The 26539-nt window shown below is 43.9% G+C and overlaps 1 protein-coding gene across 5 annotated transcripts in view; it reads left to right on the top strand.

Annotated features, from left to right (window-relative positions):
- The window catches only part of RAB11FIP3 (RAB11 family interacting protein 3), a 531587-nt gene that overhangs the window by 473906 nt on the left and 31142 nt on the right, over positions 1-26539 (top strand). For 4 of the 5 annotated variants that reach the window (XM_086941175.1, XM_086941173.1, XM_086941176.1 and 1 more), the window contains 2 exons: positions 7843-7924; positions 9006-9143. In XM_086941175.1, the coding sequence (XP_086797301.1) occupies positions 7843-7924; positions 9006-9143 (220 nt within the window). Of the gene's footprint in view, positions 1-7842; positions 7925-9005; positions 9144-11267; positions 11437-26539 lie in introns of those variants that run through there. The other variant, XM_086941177.1, reaches the window with a different exon arrangement.

Genomic DNA, 26539 nt, shown 5'->3' with positions numbered 1-26539 from the left:
GATCCTCTTTTCAATCCAACCGATATCAACCGTACAATCAGCAGGGATATCGTCAGTTTAACACCAACAACCAGTTCAGATCCTCTAACTCCTCTTACCAACAACAGTCCAGAGGTAAATCCAACGCCAGGGGGAAAAATCAGCAGTCTAATAGACGTCAATGATTTCAGGCAGGCGCTCCCCACGCAAAAGATCCCGGACAACGACCACTATCTGTCTCAATACTACACCAACTGGATGTCCATAACATCGGACAAATGGGTCCTGGATGTCATAAGCAGGGGCCACACACTGGAATTTGTGGAGATACCACCGGACCACCCGCCAGTACTCAGGCTCAACCATCATCGCAAAGAAATGCAGAAGGAAGTTCTCTCGCTTCTACGAAAGGGAGCCATAGAGGAAGTCCCACAGCATCTCAGAGGGAGAGGCTTCTATTCACATTTCTTCCTCATCAAAAAGAAACAGACCCAGAAATGGAGACAGGTATTGGACCTGAGGGATCTCAATCATTACATAAAAAAGATACCCTTCAGAATGTTGTCGTTGCAAGAGATCTTACTCATGTTAAAGGACAAAGACTACTTGGCGTCCTTGGATCTCATGGATGCGTACTTCCATATTCCCATCCATCGGAAGCACAGGAAGTATTTGAGGTTTGTTGTGGAGAGTCGCCACTTCCAGTTCAAAGTCCTGCCATTCGGACTCAAATCAGCCCCGAGGGTGTTCACCAAATACATGGCCCCGGTGGCGGCCCACTTAAGACTGCAAGGGCATTACATTTACCCATACCTGGACGACTGGTTGGTGACAGGTCCATCTTTCAGGGACGCAGCAGAAGCTCTACAGAGCTGCATCCGATTGTTTCAGCGATTAGGTCTGAGAACCAACTTAGAGAAGTCCTCGCTGACTCCGGCCCAAGGCATTCAATTCCTAGGGGCATGGATATGCACCAAGGCAGGGAAAGCCTACCCTTCCGAAGATCGGATGAGAAAGATCAGGGGGCTAACGGCTTCTCTTCAAGCAAAAAAGTCCACTTCCGTGAGGATTTACAAGTCCATGTTGGGGATGATGTCATCCTGCATCCCATTGGTACCAAACTGTCGTCTGCGAATGAGACCTTTGCAGGAACAGCTCGACGAACAGTGGGTACAGGCCAGTGGAACCTTCGAGGATCGCATTACCATCACGACCCGTATGAAGGTGGCCATGTCATGGTGGAAGATCCTAAAGAACCTGAACCAGGGACTGAGCTTCATTCATCGAGATCACGATTTCGTGATGACAACGGACGCTTCGCTGAAAGGATGGGGCGCGCATCTTCAAGAGCTGGAAATTCAGGGCCTTTGGTCAGATTGGGAAGCTCAGCTTCACATAAACATGTTGGAGCTCAAGGCGGTGTTCCTAGGGCTTCAAGCATTCCTTCCCAGAATACGACAATCGTCAGTACTTATCCAAACGGACAGCACCACGACCATGTTTTACCTGCTGAAACAGGGCGGGACGAGATCCAAACAGCTGTCGACACTGGCTCAAAGGATCTGGAAATGGCTCATAACCAACGAAATTTCGATCCAAGTTCAGCATATACAGGGAGTCCTCAACACTCGGGCGGACGCCCTGAGCCGCACTCCCAATGCGACGCACGAGTGGGAACTACACGACACTCAAATTCGCATTCTGTTTCAAAAGTGGGGCACTCCCACATTAGATTTGTTCGCGACTCAAAGCAATTCAAAGTGCGCTCACTTTGCGTCAAGGTACCGTCAACAGGGATCCATAGGAAATGCATTCCTCATGGACTGGACAGGAAGGTTTGCATACGCGTTCCCTCCGTTCCCGTTGATACCGCGCATCCTGCGCAAGATGAGATCGGAACCGTGCCGGATCATAATGATTGCACCAGCCTGGCCAAGACAGGCGTGGTTTTCAGACCTCCTTCAATTGTCGAGGGGCGACAAGATCCAGCTCCCGACATTTCAAGACCTCATCTCCATGGAGAAAGGGCAGATTCTGCATCCGGACCTACACTCTCTAAAGTTGTCCGCATGGAACCTCACGAGCGTGAATTTCAGAATCTAGATATTTCGCAAGAGTGCAGGCATATTCTCTCACAAGCGAGAGCTGTATCGACGAACAAAACATATACAGCAAAATGGACCCGTTTCTGCCACTGGTGCAGCAGACAAAACTTGCATCCGTTTGAGGTTCAGCCTGAAGGTATCCTGCCTTACCTGCTTTTACTATCAAAGTCAGGCCTGTCGCATGCTTCAGTCAAAGTGCACTTAGCAGCAATATCACGATTCAGGCGAAAGCCAAATGAACCATCTCTCTGGTCATCCAGAGTAATAAAGGAATTTATCAAGGGACTCTTTAGAGTCTTCCCGCCCATCCAACGCCCACCTGTGCCGTGGCACCTCAATACAGTTCTATCGCAGCTTATGAGGCCACCCTTTGAGCCCATACATAAGACAGACTTGCAGTTCCTGTCATGGAAAACGGCCCTCCTCCTCGCCTTAACATCTGCAAGGAGGGTTAGCGAAATCCAGGCCTTTTCAGTGGAGGAACCCTTCTTACAATTTCGTCAGGACAGGGTTATATTGAGAACAAATCCTACCTTTATTCCCAAGGTGGCGACGTCTTTTCACCTCAACGAACCCATTATTTTACCTACTTTCTTCAGCAAGCCAACCTCGGAAGCAGAAAGAGCCTTACACTCTCTAGACATTTCTAGATGCCTAAAGTTCTACATTGAAAGGACAAAAACGTTCCGCAAGTCCAAGCAATTATTCATTGCATTTGAAGGGCAGAGAAAAGGCCTTCCATTGTCGAGACTGAGTATTGCTAGATGGATATCCTCAGCCATCCTGAAATGTCACGACAAAGCGGGGAAGCCGCTATGTTCTAAAGTGCATGCACATTCAACGAGGAAGATGGCAACCTCGATGGCCTTGTTCGCAGGAGTGGCACTGCCAGACATCTGCAGAGCAGCAACGTGGAAGAGTGTGCATTCATTTACAAGACACTACTGCCTAGACACTGCGTGGAAGGAGGACACGGCAGTGGGGCAGGCTGTTCTGAAGCGTCTATTCCAGTAAGGTATGGCCTGATGGCATATTGTTTTTTGCTATACAGTACTTTGACTTGTACTTACATGCATTTATCGTATTGCTGATGCTTTCCTAGCTACTATTATGTCATTGCTTTGCGGCAGAGCTTCCTTCTAGGTTCTGCCCTGGAAACGCTACCAGTATGGTGAGCACTGCTTACTACTCTGATACAAGCATGTGAATCTATGAAAGATGTAATACTGGAGAAGGAATTAGTTACTTACCTGTACACTATAGTTCTCCAGTATTATCTTTCATAGATTCACATGCGCCCGCCCGCCTCCCCGTTTCTCAGGCAGATCTTGTTCTCGGTATTTATCCATGTCTCTCACTCGGGGACGGAAATCTGAGGCAGGAAGCTGCTGCTGGGGAGTGTGAGGGCAGGGCAGCATTTCTGATTGGCTGGCTTTTGGACCAAAACAAAGAAATGGTCTGGTTACCAAATAGTACAGCCCCTATGGGGATTTTCTATGCAGTTTTTCTTCTCTATGATACTGCTTGGTCATTCTGTTACCGTGAGACTCCCACCATGACGACGGGGAAGATACAAGCATGTGAATCTATGAAAGATAATACTGGAGAACTATAGTGTACAGGTAAGTAACTAATTCCTTTTGAAAAAAATGTTTTACTTGGCTACAGAATGTTGTGAGTGTATTGTTTTATGGACATGTGTCTAAACAATAAAGATGTTTTACTACTACTGCTTGGAATAGCGACATCATTGCCATCAGGTGCAGGAGCTGCAGTAAAGCCCCGCCCGCGCAGCAATACACTTCTGTCCATATATTCTCATTTTTGTGAAATGGCAGGAGCGTTTTGCAAAAAATGCTTTTAGTAAGTGCGCATCACTGTTACTCATAGCCACACTTCTGCATCCTACCTTATAACAGGAGTCAGGCAACCTTTGTGGTAGCACTACGTAGACTCCTGCAAGAAGTATGCATCCCAATGAATCTAGCTTGCTCAGGCTACAAAAGAGAGGTGATTTTGCGCAGTGGCCAGAGCTGCCGACTTGGGAGCTGGGGATCCGGGTTTGAGTCTCTGCGTCGGCGCAACATCCTGTGATTCTGGACAAATATCGTAATCTCCCTGTGCCCATGGAACAGCGCCTGGATACCCTCAAGTGTGATAAGCCACGCTGTATAAATCACAAATAAAACAAACCATGAAAAGCAAATGTCCGGTCATGCAGACAAGCTCTTCGTAGTACCTTAGAAACACTTCTAAACTTAGTTTCAGTATTTAATCAAATTCTGCTTCCTAGAATCTTTAGGAAAGTGCTCCCATAATGCTATTGATTTCACCATGTCTTAGTCCTTGGCCTGCCTGATTTTATGCTGCAACTGAAATGTCGACTTTTTCCCAATGATAATTGATTTATAGCCAGAGACACCCTGCAGACCCATGGGTCGGGCCACCCTTCTCATGTCCCCACCAACAGTACATGAGTGATACTGAAATATGGTCATTCTGTTCTTGTAATGCAAGGCTTATGGTTAACTGCCCTCGGCAATCACTTTGAACGAATAATACTTGTTAGTGTAACACATCTCTATTTGCACCTGAACTGTGCAATTTAAATCTAAAGCACTTATTATGCCAAAATTAAATTCCTCTTGCCGTTACGTTCTGCCTAAAAGTCGTAAATCATATTGAGGCTAATGTATTCGCCATCCCTACACCTGTACCGGTTCTAGTTCTATGATATGGGTTCTTTCTTGGTTTTATAGCTTTAAACATGTAAATAAAATGCCTCTGACATCACGGTGAATGTGAATTCATCACCAAAATCATATTTTACCCACTGCCTTTAAAAAAATACTGTAGGTAAAATGGAAAAAAAGAAAGACTTTACATTCCAAGTGCTGCATTGACAAAGAAAAGAATACGCTCTCTGCAGGAGCAGCTTGATTTAACTTTTCTTCTCCATACAACGTGTAACATTCTCAGGAACTTTGCCGCTGATTATTTTAACTGGATTTCCGATTTGTCAATTATGGTCTAATTCCCCTTTTTTTCCTCAGCTGATAACTGTATCCTTATTCCACCTTTTTGTCATGTGAGAGTGCCAGTTGTCTTCTCTATTAAGACCATGGTTTAATTCCCCTATTCAGAGCCTGCCTTTGCTGCATATTGGAAATCGGTAGTTCTTGGGCAGTTTTCAGTGTAGAGCACTCAGTGTTACTTTAAGTCCCCACTGGTTTTGTGTGTTCATTTGACACACAAAAATAGCGCCTTCCTCTTCCGGCATGGTTCCCTGAACGGAGCCTTAATCAGAATGCATTCTCACTGCACTTTGGTGGCAGGTAATGTGATGGCGAATTATTACAGTCTAATAAAACCAGAGAACGAGGTGTTGGCATCCCTGTGGTTAGCTAGATTCTCATTAAACAAAAGTGCTTTTTATGCACGTTATAGTATGTCCCACCAATAAAGAGTCAGTTGATTACTGTGTTTGCATTAAGAGTATGACCTCTATCCTAAAGGCTATTTTAGTCTTGCGTGACCCCCTTTATCGCCCTAGCTTTTTTTCAACCACCATTTGGGCATGCTCGTATGTTTTCAGCAATTACCTATGTTCTCCATACATGAAAACCTGCTAAAAAAGCTGAAAACTGTTTCCTATGTCAGGGTCTAACAGGTGCCACGAGATGATCACGCATGAAGCTCTACAAAATTATTTTAAAATAGCATTCTTCTTTAGAGGGCTTTTCCAGTCTTGAATATCACTATAGGTAACTTTGAACCAGCTGTGAAGGAGAGAGGTGTAAAAACCAAGTACATTTATTTCCAAGAAGGCCATTTGCTCTGTTTCTCTGACATTTTTGGGCTTAGGACAAAACATGTTACACCGCGACCTGGCAGCCAGGGCTACCAAGTGGATCAAATCTGACTTGTTGTGTTCCACAAATTAGTTCGAACAGTAAATTCCCGTGATTTCCAAAGACATAGTCAAACACTATGTGATGGAGGAGAGAAACCTCCAGCGTCTTGACTGAAGACTCTTTGGCTGTCAACCCTGCTTTTCAAGACCTCCATTGAACAAAGTGCATCTGTATGTTTTACAGTAAGGCAAACTAGAACAACAAATGCGTGGTTGTTCATAGCAAACCTGAGAGGTGTTAAGCATTCGGTTCTGCTGTTTTTACCTGATTGGCATTGCAGCTTGCACAATTTTGCCACTACATCTACACATTTTTTTTGTTGAAAACATATTTTATTGTCCGGTTGCACATGTGATGCAGGGCTCTGCACTCCAGAGACCTACATCTACACATTTTAAGGTGGGAAATCAGCCTGTGTACCCAAAATACAGTAAAAAGTTCCACACATGAATTTCACCATACATATGTATACTGGGTTAGGAAAAATATTAAATATTGAAAGGCACTAGACATATTGATTTTTGTTACCAGACAAGTTTATAATAAAAACACATGAAGCCAACTTTTCAGGTGATAGCTTTATCTTTAAGTAGAAAAATTGCCTGTCGGGTTTCTTACTTTCACATAATCTCAGCATTCCTTCAGGAAGTTTTTCTTAGGATTGGACTCAAACATCGTCAGTCAGTTCAAGGTACTTCTTTAAGCCTTGAGTAGTCATTAGAGAGTTGTGATGGCAACAGCATTCCGAGAGGGCATGGGATATTTTTCCTTCCATGTCAATAAGAGTAAATACCTTTAAAGCAGAATATAAGTCTTCACTTCAGTTTGTACTTGGTTTGTGCCTATCCTCAAATAGGAGGAAGTATGTTCCTTATCATTACAAACAAGTTGCCTGCCTTGCCATTTTTGGGCATAATGCAAGGATTAGCATTACCTGAAAGTCCACTCTTTCCGATTGGTTTCTACACAAGGAGCCGGGTTCTGACCCTTAGAAAATTAAAGTTCCTTTTGGTGTCTTTAGAATCATGCACATGCCATTTAAACCATGTCAGGCTACTCGAAGGATGAGCAATATGTGTCACCCAGAAACCAGAGCAATCCTGTAGGGAAAACCGTGTCAGTGAGATTAAGCAGTCCCTTTTCAAGAAGCGATGCGTGCTGAGGCATAATCATCTGGTAAGTGTCTCTTTAAGGAGTGTAGCTAAGAAGTCCTGTTCATGAAGATGAAAGGAAAATCCATTAAAAACTAAGTATACCTGTTGACAGTGTACTTCATCAAATGGGGGCATGTAATCAAGGCTCATTCCAGGGAATTCGAAACCCTGGGACACTGAACTTCGAAAATGTATCATTCACACTAGTTCAGCTACAGTTTGTCCACTAATAACACGTTTTATTTCCGCTGTTCTCCAGTTTTATGAAGGTATTGTGTGCTTGTCTAAACCAGTGGTTTTGATAATATTTTGATGGATAAAGAAAAGCTACTTGTGTATAATTGTAGCTCTTCCCCATTCACTATATTCAAACCAACTTAGCCAAGTCGTATATGCAGATTTAACATATTGATTCACAGCTGTTGAATGTAATGTGTTCGTCTAGTGAATCTCTTATTGACTGCAGAGCAAGATAAAACTCTACTTACAGCGAGCATAGTGTCGATGTGTGTAGCTCTATTGCTGACCGTAAATGTGGGTGCTAAATTCATGTCTACAAAGTCTTTCAACCCTGAGCTGGTAAAGAGACTGACCGCTAGCTGCATTGTTGAAAGAAAGCTCTAAGCACTTGATCTGAAAGTTGCGGTGTGTTGATGTAGGTGCATTCAACTTGCTTGTGTTTTTTTACAGAGTAAAGGCTATTGAACATGAGAACCGAGAATTAAGATCTACTATCCCGTGCATCATAGCACATGCTGAAAGACTGGAGGAGGTGAGAATCAGAGCATGTTAATCTTGACAATATAGTGATTGGTTTAACACTGTATTTATACCCCCTACTGCACCTGGCGTCTTTCCACATTGGATTCCTTGCTTCTACTCTGACCATATGAGAATATCTCCCTACTCTCAAGCAAAGATCTTAAATTCTACCCCACAACCCCACCTATTTGGACAAGAAAATGATGAAACACTTGATTGCTCCTTTCTCTGTTTAAGTTTCAGTTGATTCATCTATTTCTACGTGTCAACATCCAGTCTATGAACCAAGGGCCTACCCTCTAACATTACTATACCCAAAGACCTGTACACTCCTCTCAGTACTATATCCACCGAACTGCCATTTGTTCTACAATTGTGTCCAATGACCACCCATATCATAACATCTACAATTTATGTTATGGATTAGGCAAAAGAATACCACCCTTGAAAGTTCCCATTATTCCCCAACAAAATATACGTGTGGATTGGGATCGAGAGATGAGAACAAGTGATTGTTCTTTTGAGGAGCTTAAGAGGCATGTCACCTTTCGTGAAAAATTCCACAGTTGGGGTGGCCCCATATAAGCCTGAGAGGTTTTGATCCATGCCAGATTTGTAGCTTCTCAACATAGGATATATTTACATTCCGTAAAGTAACAGAACCCATTTACTGTATATTTATCCTGAAAATGGCATGGATCAAGCCCTCCTGGACCTAATTTAGATAACTGAGTTTATAGCTATGGTTGTATCTGGGGTGCATTCAATTTTAGAGCCCAGGACTCTTGGTGTTGTGTTGTCTGCACTGCTTTAAAACCACGTAATGCTGTATTGTTCAAGTATGACTCATAATCCTCTCATGTACCTCTTGCTACCACATAACATGTAACGCGCTCTGATACCTTCAGGTCTGGCTAGCGCCATATAAAAGTCAAAATAAGAAAATAATCTCATTAAGAAGTGGGTCTTCCTATTGGACCAGGATACCGGTGTAAATTCGTAAGCACCCCAACATAAAGAGATTTGACTTTCTCCTCAGTGTAAGGGTATTTTGAGGTTTGTTTCATTACTCTTGGACATTTCATTGACAGATCAAACGTCGTATGATGGACAAGGCTGAAGAGACCACTCATGAACTGAAGGAGGCTCATTCCTGTACAAAAAAGCTTGAAGACAAGCTCGGCTGTGAACGGCATAAGCACCAAAAGGAGAGCGAGTCTTCCCAGAAGGTGAGTTTTAGGAAGTGAACTATTGTAACCATGATTTCACACGTGTGCAGCGGACCTCAAGGTATTACATTAGAAAGGGTTCACTGCACACCCCTTTGATTCCATGAAATGTTTAAACATGTACCAGTTGAAACTAGTCATGTTCCCAAAATTGCTTCTTCCCTCACTGAGTGTTGGTTTAGGATGTTATACGTTCAGACAGTGGGAGGCATTCTTCTGCCAGACAATTTGCTGTAAATAACCATGCACCTGTCTTTATGACAGATGTGGGGTATTCTTGTTAGTTGGTCTCTAAGGTTGGCATTGGATGAACTTTAGAAGCTGGACTTGGCTAGAGCCCAGATAACATAGATTCACACTTTCATATGTAACATGGCACGATTGTGGTGTACCCGAGAACTATTAAGGGCCTCATTTAGATCTTAGCGGACAGGTTATTCTGTCTCAACAGTGATGGACATCCTGTCCGTCGAAATCTAAACCCCAAAAGCCTATAATGGGATTTATATTTCGGGGGACGGAATGTCTGTCACCATTGTGACAAAGATCTAAATCAGACCCAAAGTCACTTATTGGTCTTTAGGTTTCTGAACATTACATAAAGGGCTCTTGGGAATTCTACAATGTGGTATTCCACATCTTCATCTCCCAGTCAGTGAACACTGCTACTGAATCTAAATGTGCCTTCATCTATTTTGTGCATTCATTATCTGACTTATTTTTGGTTCTCAGCACCTGTGTCTTTGTGGCTTTCTTGGTCCCAGTCTGCTCCCTTACAAGCTGTGAATATATGATGTTATACTGGAAGCTGCAAGAGTAAACTTCTAGGCAGGGCTGCATTTGTGTTCACAATTCACCTGTTCAATATCCATGATAATAATGTGATCAGTAGAGGATGAAACTAGAGTATACTATGCTATTTAAGACTTAAAGGCAACATTAATCAGACTGGGGGAAAATGAAAATTTTATGTATTCACCCTTGGCATCTGGCTGTAGGAATCTAAAATTGATGGTTTGCAGAGACCACCATACAAATATGGGCATACGTTTACCTTTGTGTTAGAGTACACCTGTGCCGTCCAGTTTTGTTTCTGTATCAAAATGTGCCTGTTTCTTATATTTATTAATCACATTATTTATAACACGTTTTCTCTGATATTGGATCTTTAATATGCTTTTGTTACTCGCTGGTTTCCTTGGGTGCTTTTTCAGATATTTCTATCTCAGTTGAAGGGTATTGGTGCATAAAATATATATTTTTGTCTATAGTGCATAAATTGCCATTAGCAATGCTCCTTGATGTTTTAGGTGTTCTGCTACATGTGTAAATCTGTCCTGTGATGTGCTTGATGTGAAGTTAGTTGTTGGATTCATATTTATGTATCGTCTATTCTGTTGGATAGTTTTGAGGCTAAAGTTTTTGCCTAATAATACATTTCGGACCTATAATTTCCCTTCATCAAATTCCTTCTGTGCCCTTTTTGGAGGAATCAAGTGGAAATAGGATGTTGCCAAAGGGCTTCTAGTTTTCCTGAAGTTAACTCTACTTTCTTTAGGTTTCATCTAGAAAACGCTTTTGGCCTATTGTCTACAATTTAATCTACATAGTGCAGGCTTTGTGTGCACCCATTCCTCATGTTTGAATGACTGCCTTGCCTGTCAAACTGCCCGTCTCATCGTTTGATGTTTTTTCTCCCTATTCATGTGTGTGTTGTCCCCCATGGAACACAACATTCTGCAAATAAAGCAATGACTTCTGGACTTTCACAGGTTCATTAGGCTAACTTATTTTGGTACCCCATTTAGAGGGGAGGGGTCTTTACTTTAAATTGCATGTCATGAGTTTACTGAATGGAAAACTAAAATCCAACTCCAAAGACCATCAGGAAACCTAGGCCACATTCCACTGTGTATATATGGGTGTTTTTTCCAGAGTGCATTAATGGTTATTGCTTTGAGCACGCCATCCCAAATCACTGAGACGTTACTGTTTGCCTTGGGGTCCCTCAGGAAGAGTCTTGGCTATTCATGCTATTGCTCCACTCAGACACTGTTTAACAAGAACACTTCTGTCCAGATATTACAGTGACCATTTGTTTTTTTAACATTCTTTCTCTTGAAGAAATGCCGCTAGAATTTGCTGCATCAGGAAGCATATCTGCAAGACCCCGCAGCCCCATCCTACCAATCATAAACTACAGTGGTTTGCTGTAACTTCGGCAGAACAAGATGGGGGAGACTTGTGTAGTTCAGCAGGATTTCGTGGGTTAATAAACTTGCAATAAAATGTCTTCGGTGTTCTTTGTCATTGTGTGCTACTTTAGAGTTTCCCTGCAGGATGGAGCATGGTGTATCTCGCCATGCTTTTTGTGTCTGGAGAAATCCTAGTATATTATGTTGGTCACTGTGTTCTAATTTTATAGTGATCACGAGTAAATGAAGTGCACACATAAGATGTGAAGCAAATGGAAAGTATAGCCAAATGAATTTATTTTTAAAAAGTTGACTATTAAAAGTTAAATTTTCCATGTTCTTAAAGTGGATGCAGTCAAAACACCAAGTCTGTTTGTTGAGGAAAATTAAATCGGAATAAAATGTAACCAAATGATGGAATCGAATTTGAGGTGAATATAGAAGGGTGATGTATTGTAAAGAATACAGTGTCGAATTCTGCACCCGGAAGGGACAACGAGCAAAGTAGCAAGTTGGGTAAGTAGAAGCAAATAGTTGAAGAACCTAAAAGAGCCAGATTCACTCTTCGTTAAATTAGTTCAAATAGTAAGATCTACTGTGGCAGCACAATTAATATGTTGCTGTTATTTTAGAACACTTTTGTCTGACAGCCAGTGAGAAAGTTAGGTCAGGCTAGAACCCTGATCCCTCCATTGTTTACTCTCTATCCATTGGTAAGCATCGCAGAAGTGATCGTGGTACTAGAGTGTGTTTATAAATGATTGTAAGCTTGTGTGTTCAGTCAGCTGTTATCCTCACCAGTCTGCAGCTGCTTTCTCCATTCTACCTATGGGCTGTTGATGGGCCAAGAGAATCCTGAATGAAGGTTGGCCTGCGGACACCCTCCAGCTAGCATTCTAGTTTCTGTGTGGATCCAGAGTACCAGACAGCTCGAAGCATTTAATCATTAATGGGTTTTTTTCAGTGTGGCATATCTTATATATTAGTACCATGTGGTCGTTTCATTTAATAACATTTTCTTTTTGGGCTGTTCCATATACCATACTTCACATGGTAACATGTTTGAAATCCGGAATTACTTTCAGCGAGATCTACGATTCAAGAAGGATATGCAGTTGGCGTTGGTGTTTATTGAGTTGGTGTTCCCATTGATACATTACTGAGTGACAAACTAAACACAAATGTTCTACTATTGCTCAGTAAGTGATCACGCATGCAGCATACTCGCCAAGGAGCAGCTTTAAACTAAGTAAACAATATATAGTGAAGTAACTTGTAAGGATGCGTTGCCGCTCCTATCATGTGCACAACATATATATTTAAGATGATCGCCTCTGTTCAGTCTTCATGTCAGAATAGACATAATGACTGACTTTATAAGCATTAAGAGTCTCAAAACTGAAGGTTTGGCGAGTATAACATAAAGAAAACCCAGAAGAGTTTATTCTGCGTAGGTTTCCATTTGTAAGGGATGCTAAGAGTGCCATATTGCTGTATCAATAAGACAGGTTTTGCTTCAGTTAATAAAAGCTAATACAATATGTAGTGAAATAAATTGAAAAAGGAAGATAATGGAAGATCCCAAGGAAAAATGTCATCCAAAGTAGTATGGCTACTTGAATACGCACTTTGGTAGAATGGCCACTCATCACTTCCGAGTTTTCCGTGCATCGCTGTAAGCATTTTAAACCATTCTACCAGTTTATTAGTGATGTGTGCATCCTGGTGTATGTGAAGGGCTTCCACAAGAATAAAGATTAAGGTTCATATGAGGTGAAGGGCTTTGGCAGTCCTCAGTGAAGGAACATACTTTCTGGAGCATTCAGCTACTTCCACATTGTACTTTCTGCACTAAAGAACACAAACCGTGCAGTATGAAAAAGTGGAGACTGTTAATGTACCAATAGGTCTGCTACTTATATCATCATGGAGGATTTTAATATGATCCATTCATACAGATCCTGACATTGTCCGCATGTCATAATTCAACCTAAAAACACTATATTAGTGCTGACATGGGTATGACTGTAACACACTCAATATTGGTGGATCTCTATCTGTCTGCTAATCCATATTCGCACAATAAGTGTAGTGGGAAAAAATGACCATAAACTCAACTTTGGATCTTCAGATTAAATTACAGTTACCAGCTAATTATGAGCTGGTTTCTTCTCCTTCCTCCGTCATACTATAAACACTATGATCTAAGACATGATAGCACGGCTCTGGTGACTCCAGATGTCACTGATGAAAAGCTATCCATATAGGCTCACAGCACGTACAACACATTTCCCACTGAGCACCTCACTACACGCACAATAATGCACTTTCACGCCCTGGAACTCTGTATGAATGAAGTGCTACATAAATTGCAGGTCTAATGAGTTAGACTTCAGTTTAAAAGTGGAATGAATGAGGGAACCAAAGAGTGCTCCACTCTCAAAGGGGAAGGCCTGTTTTCTTGTAATTTTATACAATCTGGAATGTTTCAGAAAGTTCCCTGGATATGTTATTGGACGAAGAAGGGAGTAACAAGTGCTGCTCACAAACTTGAAAAATAGAGGGGGTGGTTATCAACACAGCTTTTTGTGGATTTCATTTATGCAAGCTAATAGTCTAAAGCAGTTGTTTTTAACCTGTGGTCCAGGGATCCGAGTTGGTACCCGACACCTACTTACGGCGGACCGTGACTGCTTAGACAATATATTTCATGTTAATAAAGTATGTAATGGAGAAACAAAATGTTACATTGAACATTTTTAAGTGTTAAGTAAATGTGAGGGAATTTGCTGTTGGGGTTTAAAAATGAGGTGGATGTCCTCAGATGTATTTGTGGGAGCAGTGCAAATAAACAGAATATAATATGGACGATGGGTGGCCTCTGTTGGATTACGAAAGCCCCAACCTTCCCATTAAGAGGAACATTTAATTTTTGTTATATGGGTTTGTGAATTAATGAATACTTTTTTGTATTTTATGTATTGTTTTGAAGTTCAAAATATCCAAATTGCTTAAGCCAGGGCCCTCAGATTCCAGTAATGACTCTGTTGGGGTTCCTGAATTCCAGTAATGATTCAAGGGGGTTCCTGGTTTTAATTGAGGGTCCACAGAAGTCAAAAGAACCAAAGGTCTAAATCACTTTCAACTACTTTGGAAGAATAAGAAGTTGATTAGATCAGTCGGGCCTCTTGCCTTTTACCTTCAGGGAAGCCACATACAAACAACTCCAACACACATTAGTCACAAACGTGGATGCTTTAGTGTGACTTTTTCTGGAAAACTTGACATTCTCCCATGTGTGATGTAGGAGCAAAGGACACTGAAGCTTAAGCTAGACTCCAGCCTCAGTTCGAAAGTATTAAAAAAATAGATTGCAGAGAACAATTTCAAATAAGTGACAGTTAAGATGGTCTCAGTACACAACGCTGGCATTTACTTTGAAGCTTTTTGATCTATGCAAAATGAGTGTTTGAATTATTGAGAATTGTAAAAAAAAAAGCTTTCTAAGTTTAAAGCCTGTGCTCTACTCCGCCTACCTCCCCCATTCATAACCATAAAAACCGTGGCCTCTAGCCCTCAGTCCGCAGTGGCGGCTCGTGGAAAAAAAAATGAGAACTATGTTATTTTATTTTTCCTGTTGCGGCCTCTCTGCGGGTAGGGCAGGGCATATCTGCTCTGCTCTCAGAGCAGGGGGAGGAGTGGTGGGCACTATGTAAGTGTGCAGAAATTCCCGACCGGCCCTCTGCGACCGGCCAAACATTCCTGCACACTTTGGATGCTCTCAATGAAGGCTGCATTACAGCCTGCATGGAGAACATGCCCAGCCTCCCACTATCTGGCTGAGCGTCGATCCACAGCGCTCCTACCAATTGGCTATCGGGAGGCTGGGAGCTGGATGCTTTCTCTGAAGAGAAGAAGCCAGCAAGAGGACGCAGGAGAGGTGGCGGCGGTTGGCCAGCAGGTACGTTTTTTTTTAACCACCCTCTTCCCCCCACCGTTGCCTACTAGGAGCAGCCGCACCTGCAGTCCATTCAAATTTGATCTGTAAAACAATATTTTACATCCAGCAAACGAAATATTGTTAATTTATTGTATCTATCTATGAACGGCTGTCCTCAAAACATGGGTTAATTGTGGGGCATGCACCGTATTTCCAGAAGAAAAAATGTGTAGACTGAGTTTTAAAAAGTTAGAAACAATACCATTTGAATATTAAACATGAGTGATAAGGTTGAGACCTTTTAAGACTGGAAGTAGAAGTGTGGGGGAGCACATGAGATGACAAGAACTTGGACACATAAGTACATAGTTCGGCACTGTGAATAAAGAGTCAAAAGAAGTGTGTGGGTGCCAAGTCATATGATTTGGTATTTGAACCAGTGTGGTAAAAAGATGCTAAAGAGAGATGGTTGGATACCACAGGGAAGCTGGTCTGTGGTTTTTTTGTAAGTTGATTTTGTATAGTGTGGATGCCAGAGAAAAACCAAGCATCAGAAAAGCCAATAAGTCTTGCTTATACAAGAGCTATTGACTTTGCCAATGTGTTTTAGCCATATACACCAGCGTGGCCGCTGTTTAGCAAGGCTAAAAGTTGGTGGTGTAGAGGAAAGTGGAGTGGGGTGGCATTGAGTGGAGTAGAGTGGCTTAGGGTGCAGTGTTGTGGAATTCCGCAGAGTGGCATAGATTGTCGTAGATTGGAGTGGAGTGGTGTAGTGTAGAGTGGAGTGGAGCAGAATTGAGTGTCACAGAATGCAGTGTCATAGAGTACAGTGGTGTAGAGTGGAGTGGTGCAGAATGGCATTAAGGGGAGCCACGTAGAGTGGACTGGCGTAGAGTGTAGTGTCGAACAGAACAGTGGTGTAGATTAGATTAGAGTTGAGTAGAGGGCATTGGCGTAGTGTAGTGGAGCAGAGTGGCATAGAGTACTGTGGTGTAGAGTAGAGTGGCATTAAGTGCAGTGGAGTAATGTGCATTGGCATAAACTGCAGTGGTGCAGAGTAGAGTGGAGTGGGGTAGAGTGTAGTGTTACAGAGTAGTGTGCAGTGGCATTAAGTGGTGCAAAGTAGGGTGTAGTATCACACTGCCATTACAGACATCATTTTCAATTGGAATAAGCATTACATTTGCACAGACACACAGTTTTACTGATAAAACTATACAGCGCATAAACAATAATGTGTGGAAATGGCATCATCTAGTGCAGGGGTCGTCAAACTTTTTGATGCATAGCCCCCGTTGTCTAACTTTTGTAGGCATAAGGACCCCTTCTGCCAAACCTTTTTAGAACCTGTTACTCGTCATGATCGACAACCGTAAACGCCCCCAATTACCACAGCAAATCATTTTTACGGAGGGGAAATAATAGTAAACCATGTTAAGCAAATCAAATGCCAGTGAGCGTGGGGGTTTAGTCAAAGGTGTAGCTAAAAACAAGGGGCCTAATTTATGAGGAATTGGCTTAGGGCTGCGCCGCAAGTTTCCTTGCTGCGCTGGCCTGTGCCAATGTGAAAGGGCAAGAATGCACCGTATTTATGAAATACGGTGCATGCCTGTCTTTTTCCCTTGCAGTGGCGCACATATTGTTGCCTTTCACCAACATAGGCAGTATTGTTTTTGCGCAGGAAGGGGGACCTTCCTTCTCAAAAATAATCCAGAGAGGCGTTTTCCTCTTTGTATGTGAGCTTCAGAATGCAGCACATATGGCGAGAGGAAAAAAAGGAGCAATGAAAACATTTCTCCTTGTTATGCCTCCACTGGGAGGCGTCCGTTATTAGAACTGCCCCAGCTTTACATGATTTTGTAAATATGGGGCCACTTCAAAATCTATGGGTGTTGCATGGTAAGTGTAAGGCAACGCTGTGACTTGCGCTGCTATGTCTTACTCCATAAGTATGAGGCTGTGCAAAGCCATGCAGGGTGACTTTGCACCGCCTCTTAGGTATGCTTGAGACACTTGCCCTACCAGACCGTAGAAAAAGTGATGCTCTGGCGATGCAAGACTCTCGTAAATAATCCCCAAAATATTCTGTAAGGTTTTTAGGTCACCATCAGGTTCTTGCTTATAAAATAATGGGCAGCGTAAATCAAAAATACATTTTAAAAAGTTTTCACTCAGTGGGAAATGCACTGTAGTACATTATGAAATCTCTATTAATGCACTGCAGAAGTCTGTGTGTAACCAGAAAGCCACAGAATTAAATCTTGATTGGTGCAGTGGAAAATAGTGATATGTATTTTGGGTGCTACAGGGTTACAGCCTGTGACAGAAAACTATGTGAATATGCAAGTCATTATTTTATACTTGCATTGCATTTCACAGAGAATACGATAGACTGATACAAAATGTAGAAAACATGCAGCTGCCTGGTTTGCTAAAGACATCTTGGGGACTTTCAGAAAACTTCCCTGGAAATGCATTTCACCAGTTGCTTACTGACCTTGTAGTTTGTACAGCACAAATTGTCTTTCTATTTGCCAGCTCAATTTGTTTTAGGCTGTCAAGCTTGAGTGCAGTGGTCCCATGGAGCAATTTTTTTTTCACTACCTCTCCTTGTATTCTTCCTCGAGTGCTTGTTTCTGAAAACAGGCCTGTAATAACCAAATGCAGCATGAACTCCCAGCAAACTGGGCCCTCCACACATCAGCACTCCGTGAAGCCGTGAAACGTATGTGTAGGGTGTTGTGATGCCGGAAACACTCCACGAGCCCCATGCTCAGTGTTTGACAGAAACAGCGTCTTTAGGCCCCACCAGTGCTGTGAGTCAGTTGGGCGGTACTCAATCTCATGTAATTGATGGGGCCAGGGGTGGCGGGCTACACTAGCTCCACCATGCCCTTCGTAGGGGCATCCCTGATGGGTGATGCTCCTTCCCAGGCTGAACCAGTGGCCCCTGAAAAAAAAAGGTGGACCCACTTGCCCAAAAACCACTCCAGAGAAGCGCCGCGAGGCAGTTCAACACAGATTTGCCTTCTGGTAAGAGATGGGGAGATTGTGCAACTGTGGTATGCTGAGACTGCTGATTGCATGCTGCAATGACCACCGGAAGGCAGTGTCCTTTAGGTTTGTAAAGAGAAGTGTTTCCAAGATTTCATGGAATCCCAGTGCCTGTATTTACTGGAAGATTTGGCTGGGGTAGAGGAGACGCTTAGCCAAGACTCTCACTATGGCTTATCTTCACCCAGTCTGGCTGAACCTTGTGTACGCCTTAAAACTGTATGGGAGAAGTAGACCTGTCCCCCTCATTCCATACTCTGTTTTATCATTATCCACTTTTCCCTCTTTCCATATGCTTCTTTTTCACTCCACTTGACATTCTGTCATACCCCCCACCTCCCTACTCCATGTGTTCCTTGTTCCTCACTGGCTGCTACCCTGCCCTATCTTCCTTCCTCTCTTGTGCAATCCTTGGTCTTAAAAGAAGGTTAAGTGACAGGAGAATCTTCATTGTAGTCTTTCCTTTCTTTATATGTGATAGAATCTTAAGGAGCTCTATAATGAAGGCTCCAGTGCCAGTCGACCTTTATTTGAAACAAAAACGAAAACTTGAGTGTTTTGAAAGCAAGGGAGTCTTTAATAAAGTTCAACTTTTGTTTCTTTATCTGGTTTTATTGTGTTTATGCTGCATGCATTAGCGTAATGAACCTAGACCTGCAAGCTGTGCCACTGCTTGATCATCAAGCCTTTACTTCTGAGATTTCAGGGTTTGGCTGGCCAGAGAGTGGGTCTGGTCTAGCCATGCCTATGTCCGAGGCACTGATCTGGTGGGACTCTTAAGTTTTCCCCTGAGGTCAATCCGTCTCATTGCCTTTGGCAGAATTTTGGATGTACGTGTAAAAGACATCTTGCTTGAAGTCTTTCAGGTGCATCAACAATGTGGAACTTCTACAAGCTCCTTTTATATTGCCCCCTCCCCCAACGCTTCACTACCCTGCAGTTAAATGAAATAAGGTTACAATTTGCACACTGTAATGGAACAATATCGCAAACACACATCAGTAGAACAAAACCCATTTAATAGAGTATTAGTGTAGATATGTTATACTGAAAATTAATTTCTTCATGAGAAAGTTATAAACACACTATAGGATCTAATTAAAGTTTTATGCTCATAGAAATGGAGTAGACACACTGCAAAACTGTATATCGTAACAAACTGTTCTAAATCAGGAAAGTGCAAGGCCACCTCCGTTGTGTAATTACTGTAATGTGTCCATTCCATAAGCGCTAGGAGGCCTCATGGTAGCTACGCGCTATAGAAATCTAATATCATTCATTCATTCATACTAGCTAATTACTAGCTATACTTTAATAATGATCAAGCCAGCAGCAAAAGTCCTTTGTGCTCAAACTTACAGCAGTTGTCGGGTGTGATTAAGTCTAAACATGTATTTAATGCTAGGATGCAAATTTAGCTAGGTTCCTTTACAGGAAGAATTATATTTAATGAAAAGTCTACAATGATTGGCCTAGCCTTCAAAAATACCAGAAACTGAAAAGTATATTTTCATTCCTCATTTTTTGGATGTCTGCAATAGGATGTGTGGTTGTGCAGACCAGTGAGTGGGTCAGTGTGTGCATGCGTCAGAGTGGAGGAATAGACGAGTGCTTGAATGGATGGATTTATGAGTGGATGTATGGATGAGTGTCTGAATGAGCGAAAGTATGAATGCATAGAAGGATGAAATGGCAAGGGAATAAATGGTCTGATTGCTGCCCACCCCCCCAAGCAATTTCTGATTTCTAATTTTTCAAGCTCATATAATTGCAAACCTGGCTTCCGACACCAGAGAGGCTCAAGAAAACAGGGGAGATACAATGGTGGTGGATATAAACTTGCTAAGAAGCAAATCAGCAAAGGCTTGCTGAAAGAGTAAAGAAAAATGAGAACAAACTACAAGCAAACACTGACAAACTGTAACAAGTAAAGGAGCTTATGTAGAAGGTGCCCTTCTTAGAATATAGAGATAAGGACTCTTAAGGCCAATCTAAGTAGAAAAGTATTAGGATAGTCAGATTACCTGAACGTGTTTATGACTCGGACATGGTTACATTCTTAGGGCAGTGGCAGTGACGGGCTGTTCCCCAGGACCTCAACAACTATTACACAACCAAGAGAGTGCACAATGTTCTCAGAACACTCACAAGACTGGTAGCAGCGAAACTCCTTCATTACTGTGCCCTTCAAAAATGTAAGAAAAGTAGGCTGTTTCACTGTTAAAAACACTAAACTACTGATATTCCCAGACACATCAAACTCAAAAAAGCAACAGTGCTCCACCCTCTGGACAGTAAAATGTAAACTGATGGACATAGGGGGGCATAACGTTATCCAATTCCCTTCAAAGTGGAAAATGTTATCTGACAACAAAGATCACTTCACTAAGCCCAAGGTGGCAAGGGGCTAGGAGGAAAGATGCAAAAAGGTCCGTGGGGCCTAGCTGCCCCAACTCAGACCCTAAGCCGAAAGAAAGCCGCTCAGGCACATATGGAATGAGAGGCAGTGCTGGAGGAGCCAAGCACTGGTCTAGATAAAATCGATAGGAGCTACCAGTGGATGCATGAAAACGGAGAAATCGGTTAGAATCGGATCACTTTAAAAATGATGACCGCGAGATAACTCCAATCCAGAACTGCAAACAATTTGATCTGAATTTTTACATTGTAGTCTACGGACCAGTGGAATCTCATGGCACGCCATGAATAGTCATTGAACTGATGGACATTGTTCTGTTTGTAAGACCACAGTACATAAGATTAAAGTGCAGCCAACAGGGTCATTGCAATTAAAGGATACCTGTCCCTTCTTTTGTACTTTCCCCAAGGGTTTGAGACTGGGACTTTGAAGATGCACAGACTAGGAATTATGTGAGAGGTGAGCCGTTGCCTTGGCTGTGGGGTGGAAAGGGTGGTCAGATTGGCTTTAGTTAACCCTAGGTCTGACTCGAGCACAACAAATGTCTTTTTGATATAAATCTACAAAGGTTAGATAGGTTTCTACATTATAGGGGCTTAACTGGCGAATACTCAGATTTAAAGGACCAGACTTATTTATTTGCCTCTGTGGCTCTTTTAACTAAATGGCTGTGCTTAAGATGGAACAGCAGAGGTCTGAACAATGCTGCCAAAGGATATAAAGCTATTGCTATCTCGAGCTTAGGGGTGCTCAATTGTTCTTCTCCAGGAGGTGCATTTCACCTCTCATGAAGGCAGTATACTAGGTAAGACTAGTGTTACCTTTCATCCCTCATAAGACACAAATAAGATATGTCTCGTGTTTAAAGTCAAGGTAGATAGAGTAGATATTTTGTTAGCTAGCATTTACACATCTAACACCAGTCAAGCACAATTCCTTGACTTGATGTCTACACAAATGCAAAGATCGGCACATTTTGTCTGATACAGAGAGGAGAATATAATTCTGTGGATGACGTAGATCGATCTCACCAGCCTCTGCCCACCACACTAGTTGTGAGAACAGCTCGAAGTGTTAGTGAATGCCTTAGCAACTGCCAAACAATAGTCTTTTCATTCTAGAGTTAACAATCTGCATGTTTTGTTGAATAACATGTTATGCTCTTGGGAACTGCAAGCATCAGAATGCCAGATACAAATCTACGCAGGACCATACCTGACCATAGTCTATTACTATTATGGATTCATTAGAACAGCCCCATCCTCGATGGAATCCTTCATTATTTTCAGGAAAACAGCTGGGCCACATCTGACACACTGAGTGAGTGGCAGGCTTTCAAATTAATGATATGGGGCCATTGTATTAGGACATCTCATGGAGTACAGACTTTGAACAGCAATGAAACTGATATTATAGGAGGGAGATCTGATTACCTCTCCCTACTTCTATGCACACATACCTCTGAAGGGCCTGGAAATACAGGCTAGGTATCAGTTGTAATACCTTGACATGTTCTTCACTCATTACCTATATAACAATCCAAAAATCAATCTGCGGTAGACCAATCTGGTAGATTGCTGGATGTACAAAAAAGACATGAGGGCTGTCCTTCTTAGAAATTCCCAAACCAATACAGAGGAATTAGAATGCACATAACACATTTAGCAGGTTTTTCTTACACATTATTCTGAGCTATACACGATAAAGGGTGCCGGGACGATCCGAGAGCTGGGAAACTACTTGGATAGAGCAAATATAAATACCGCCTCTAATGTTATAACAAAGCAATGTTAAGTCCCACTATCTACACCGAAGGTTAAGAAGACGATCACAGAGTTTCTGTAGTGGAAGACTCCAGAGCTAATGGAGTGCCTGTGGAGATCTGCCTTACATACATGAAAATACTAGCGCCAAAGCACACAACTTTTCATTCAGTTGCAAACACTAAAGGCATTCTTCACCACCTTAATGGGGGAAGCATTGCGAGTCTCCCTTCCCAACCCTGGTAGATATACACAGAATGTAAAAAATGTTAGGCCCCTATCAATGCTAAACGTATATTAGAAGATTCTAACCAAAGCCATATCAAACCGTATTCAACAGCTGTTAGCCCTAGATTTTCATCCAGGATAAAGTGAAATCATGCTGAAACGAAACACCTCCCATAACATAAGGCAATTTTCCCACATATTAGAAGTGACATGGCTACCAACCAACAGCCAGTAGTAATTGCTGCTGATCTGCGAAAAAACCTCTGACACGCTAGTTTCAGGCAACACTTATCAAAATTGTTTGGCATGGGATAACCCTTGAAAACATTTTTCACTCTCTTACATAGTGGACCTACAGCCAGGATTGTGTTATTTGAATTATGCCAAGTCAGAACCCTATGCAGTGAGGCATGCCACATCACAGGTGTGCCTGTTCTCCCCGTTGATTTTAGCTCTAGCTATGAAACCGCAAGAGGGTAGGGGCAGAAAGTACATGTACAGTGATAGCACATGCCATCTCACTATGTGCTATACTAGAAGATGTTGGTGCTGGCTGGCCTCATCTGTAGATGGCCTGGTAAGGTTGGGCGAGCATCAGGTCTGAAAATAAATGTGTTCACATTGAGCAGGTTTCTGATACGATCATAATGGAAGGGGATGCATTTCAACATTTATGGTTCCAAATACAGAATCAGAAGTAACTGATAAGAAATATTGCCAAGACCAAGATCACATTGCGGGGCCGCGACTTTTGTAGGACCCTCCCTTTATCAAATATGGATGAGTCTAGCATTTGCCAAGATTGTGACCCTACCAGGATAGCTATGTCACTTTGCCAATCTACTGGTCAGATTGTCCTGCAAATTATTCAAGGAAGTGGACATCATTCAGTTGTGATAATATGGAATTCGGAGATGTGCAGGGGGACTGAGGAAGCTGACTCCGTTGTGGAGAGCAGATGGGAGTTCTGGATTATGAACTTTATTATCTGGCAGCACAGTTACAATGGCTGGCGTGTACTCTAAAAACCCTGACAGGGGGGAGCGTGGCCAAGATGGCGACGGAGTAAGACGTGCCTGCGAGCTCCTCCGGCACCCCGAGCCCTTCATAGCCTTGTTTAGCGGTTTCGGGGCGTTTTTAGCCTCGGCTTTGACTCTCCTGGGACTACTGAGGCGTGGCCGAGGTGTTACCCTGGTGGCGCTCTGACTCCGGAGCGGCCTACGGGGCTTTGTCTGGGCGGCTTCGACTCTTTGCAAGAAGGGACTCGGGACTTTTGGCTGGCACTGGTTTGTCCTTTCCCCCGTCGAGCTACGACACGGGACGGCGGACTTGGCCGAGGTGTTACCCTGGTGGCGCTCTGACTCCGGAGCGGCCTACGGGGCTTTGTCTGGGCGGCTTCGACTCTTTGCAAGAAGGGACTCGGGACTTTTGGCTGGTGATCGAGTGAAGCTCTTCTGTGCGAGTCCCCCACATTGGCGCTGTGACGAGCCCACCTGTGGTTCCAGTGGCCTAGCTGGCACTTATCGCCGTACAGAGGTGACGAGGAGGCGCCTTCCTGTCTGGGGCCTTGCTGGACAGCGTCATCGACGGACGGTCGGAGTAGCGGTGCCATCTTGCCTACTATCATCGGCACTGGGACGTCGCACCATGTCGACAAGGACTCGCCTGAATAAACCGGGGAAGGAAGGTCCCGGGAAGGGAGCATCTGGCTCGCCCCCTGGCCCTAGCAAGTCACCGACCAAAGACGACGCAGACGGCCCGGTCACGAAGGCCTTCCTGATCGAGCTTTTCTCCTCCATCAAGGAAGACATCACGGAACTGAAAGCGTAACTGTCCTCCGACCTCCGCGAAGTCCGCCGCGATGTGGACGGCATTGGCGAGCGTGTAGCTACCCTGGAGGACCATGACTTGGGCCTCAGTGGGGATGTCCATCAGCTACAGCAAGACCTGCTCCAGCTCCGTGAGCAGAATCTGGATCTTCAGACCCACTGCGACGACCTGGAGAACAGGTCCCGTCGCAATAACATCCGAATTAGAGCGGTGCCCTCAGATGGAGACGGTGGTAATCTACGGGAATATGTGGAGGCTCTTTTTCTGCATATCTTGGCGGAGGACGATCGCGATGAAGTCAAGCTGGACAGGGTGCATCGGGTGGGCCTGCCGCGTGGTGCACGCTCACCGCCCCCCGACATCTTGGTCTGTGTCCATGACTTTCAGCTGAAGGAGCTGATCCTGCGGAAGGCGAGTGACACTAACAACTTGCTCTTTCGCGGACACAGCCCCCTGCTTTTTCAGGACCTGGCGGCCACCACCCTGCAGAAGCGATGGGACTTTCGCCCAGTCACGGCTTTCCTGAGGGAACACGGGGTGTCCTACTCCTGGGGGTCACCCCTTTCGGCTCATCTTCCGATGGCAAAATAGACTGATGCAAGTGCGAACTGTGGCGGCCGCCAGGGACTTGCTTGGAATGGAGGAACCATCTGCTCCGGCGGACGCCAGCGCATCATCGAGACAACGTCGCCGTTCCCGATCCCCGCCTTGGCAAAGAGTGGGACGACAGGGCACAGCGGAGGGGCCGTCCCCGTCGGCGAGCCAGACGGAGAGGGGTGAAGCTTTGGCCTCGGTGGCCCAGGTGACTGACTCGAGCCGAGTGGACAGCTCTTCGGCGGCTTAGGCCCCATTTTCAGCGGCCTGTGGGAGCCGGGGGGCTCTACCACCTCAGGTACTCTGTGGGACATTTCTCCAATGGAGGGTTACCCCGACCCTGGAATCGGGGGGGGGCATTACCTGGGTCTTCTACCCCCGACCCTTACGGTCATGTCTGACTTTCATTGTTCTTGTTCTATTTTTCGTTTTCCCTTCTCTATGGTTTGTTCTTGAGACCCCTGAGGGCTTCGTTGGGCTTTTCGGGGAGGGACCCCGGTGGTGGTGGTTTGGGATCTGGTATGGCTGTGGTGTGTTTGGTTTGTCTTTGGAGTTGGGCTGCATTGATGGAAGCGCTGGGGGGGTGGGTTGGTCTCGATGTTGCCAGTTACGATAGGCTCTTGGAACGTGAAAGGCCTTAACTCGCCTCAGAAGCGTCAAAAGATTTGGAAATATATTCTAGATCATCAACTGGATGTGGTGGGCCTGCAGGAGACTCATCTGGCTCGCAAAGATGAGTCCAGACTTAAGCACAGGCAGTATCCTCTGATTTATAAATCCTCTGCCACCACTAAGCACCGTGGAGTAGCACTTTTGTTCCGATCTGCTCTTCAGTTTCAGCCTGTGGGGGTGCGGGGGGACAAAGAGGGGAGGTGGTTGATGGTGAAGGGGATGCTCATGGGTAAACTTTGCACGTGGGTGGTGGTCTATGCTCCGAATACAGGGCAGCATGGGTTCCTTGAGACTCTTCTGAATGTGATTGGGGACTTTGGAGAGGGAGCGTTGATTGTGTTGGGGGATTTCAACTTGGTTTGGGATAAAGATCTTGATTGTTCCCATCAGCAGAGGACTGAGACGGGTCTCTTTTCCCCGGAGCTGTGTGATACTTTGTTAAGTCTGGGCCTTCTTGATAGCTGGCGCTCCCTCCACTGCCCGCACTAGGGACTACACGTTCTATTCACATGTTCACCACACATATTCCCGTCTCGACCATATTTTTGTACATCAATCTTTACAAGGTGATCTGCGCGACAGCAAAATTTTTCCACTTTCGGTTTCGGATCATAGCCTTTTGGCGACATGCTTGAACTGGGCCCCTGATTCGTCCCCTCATCGCAAATGGTACTTCCCGGCATCCCTCACGCGAGATGAGG

Source organism: Lissotriton vulgaris, chromosome 10 (assembly GCF_964263255.1).
Source record: "Lissotriton vulgaris chromosome 10, aLisVul1.2, whole genome shotgun sequence".
NCBI classification, from domain to species: Eukaryota; Metazoa; Chordata; class Amphibia; order Caudata; family Salamandridae; genus Lissotriton; species Lissotriton vulgaris.
The sequence above is the reverse complement of the archived record's forward strand: the minus strand, read 5'-3'. Positions and strand labels throughout refer to the sequence as shown.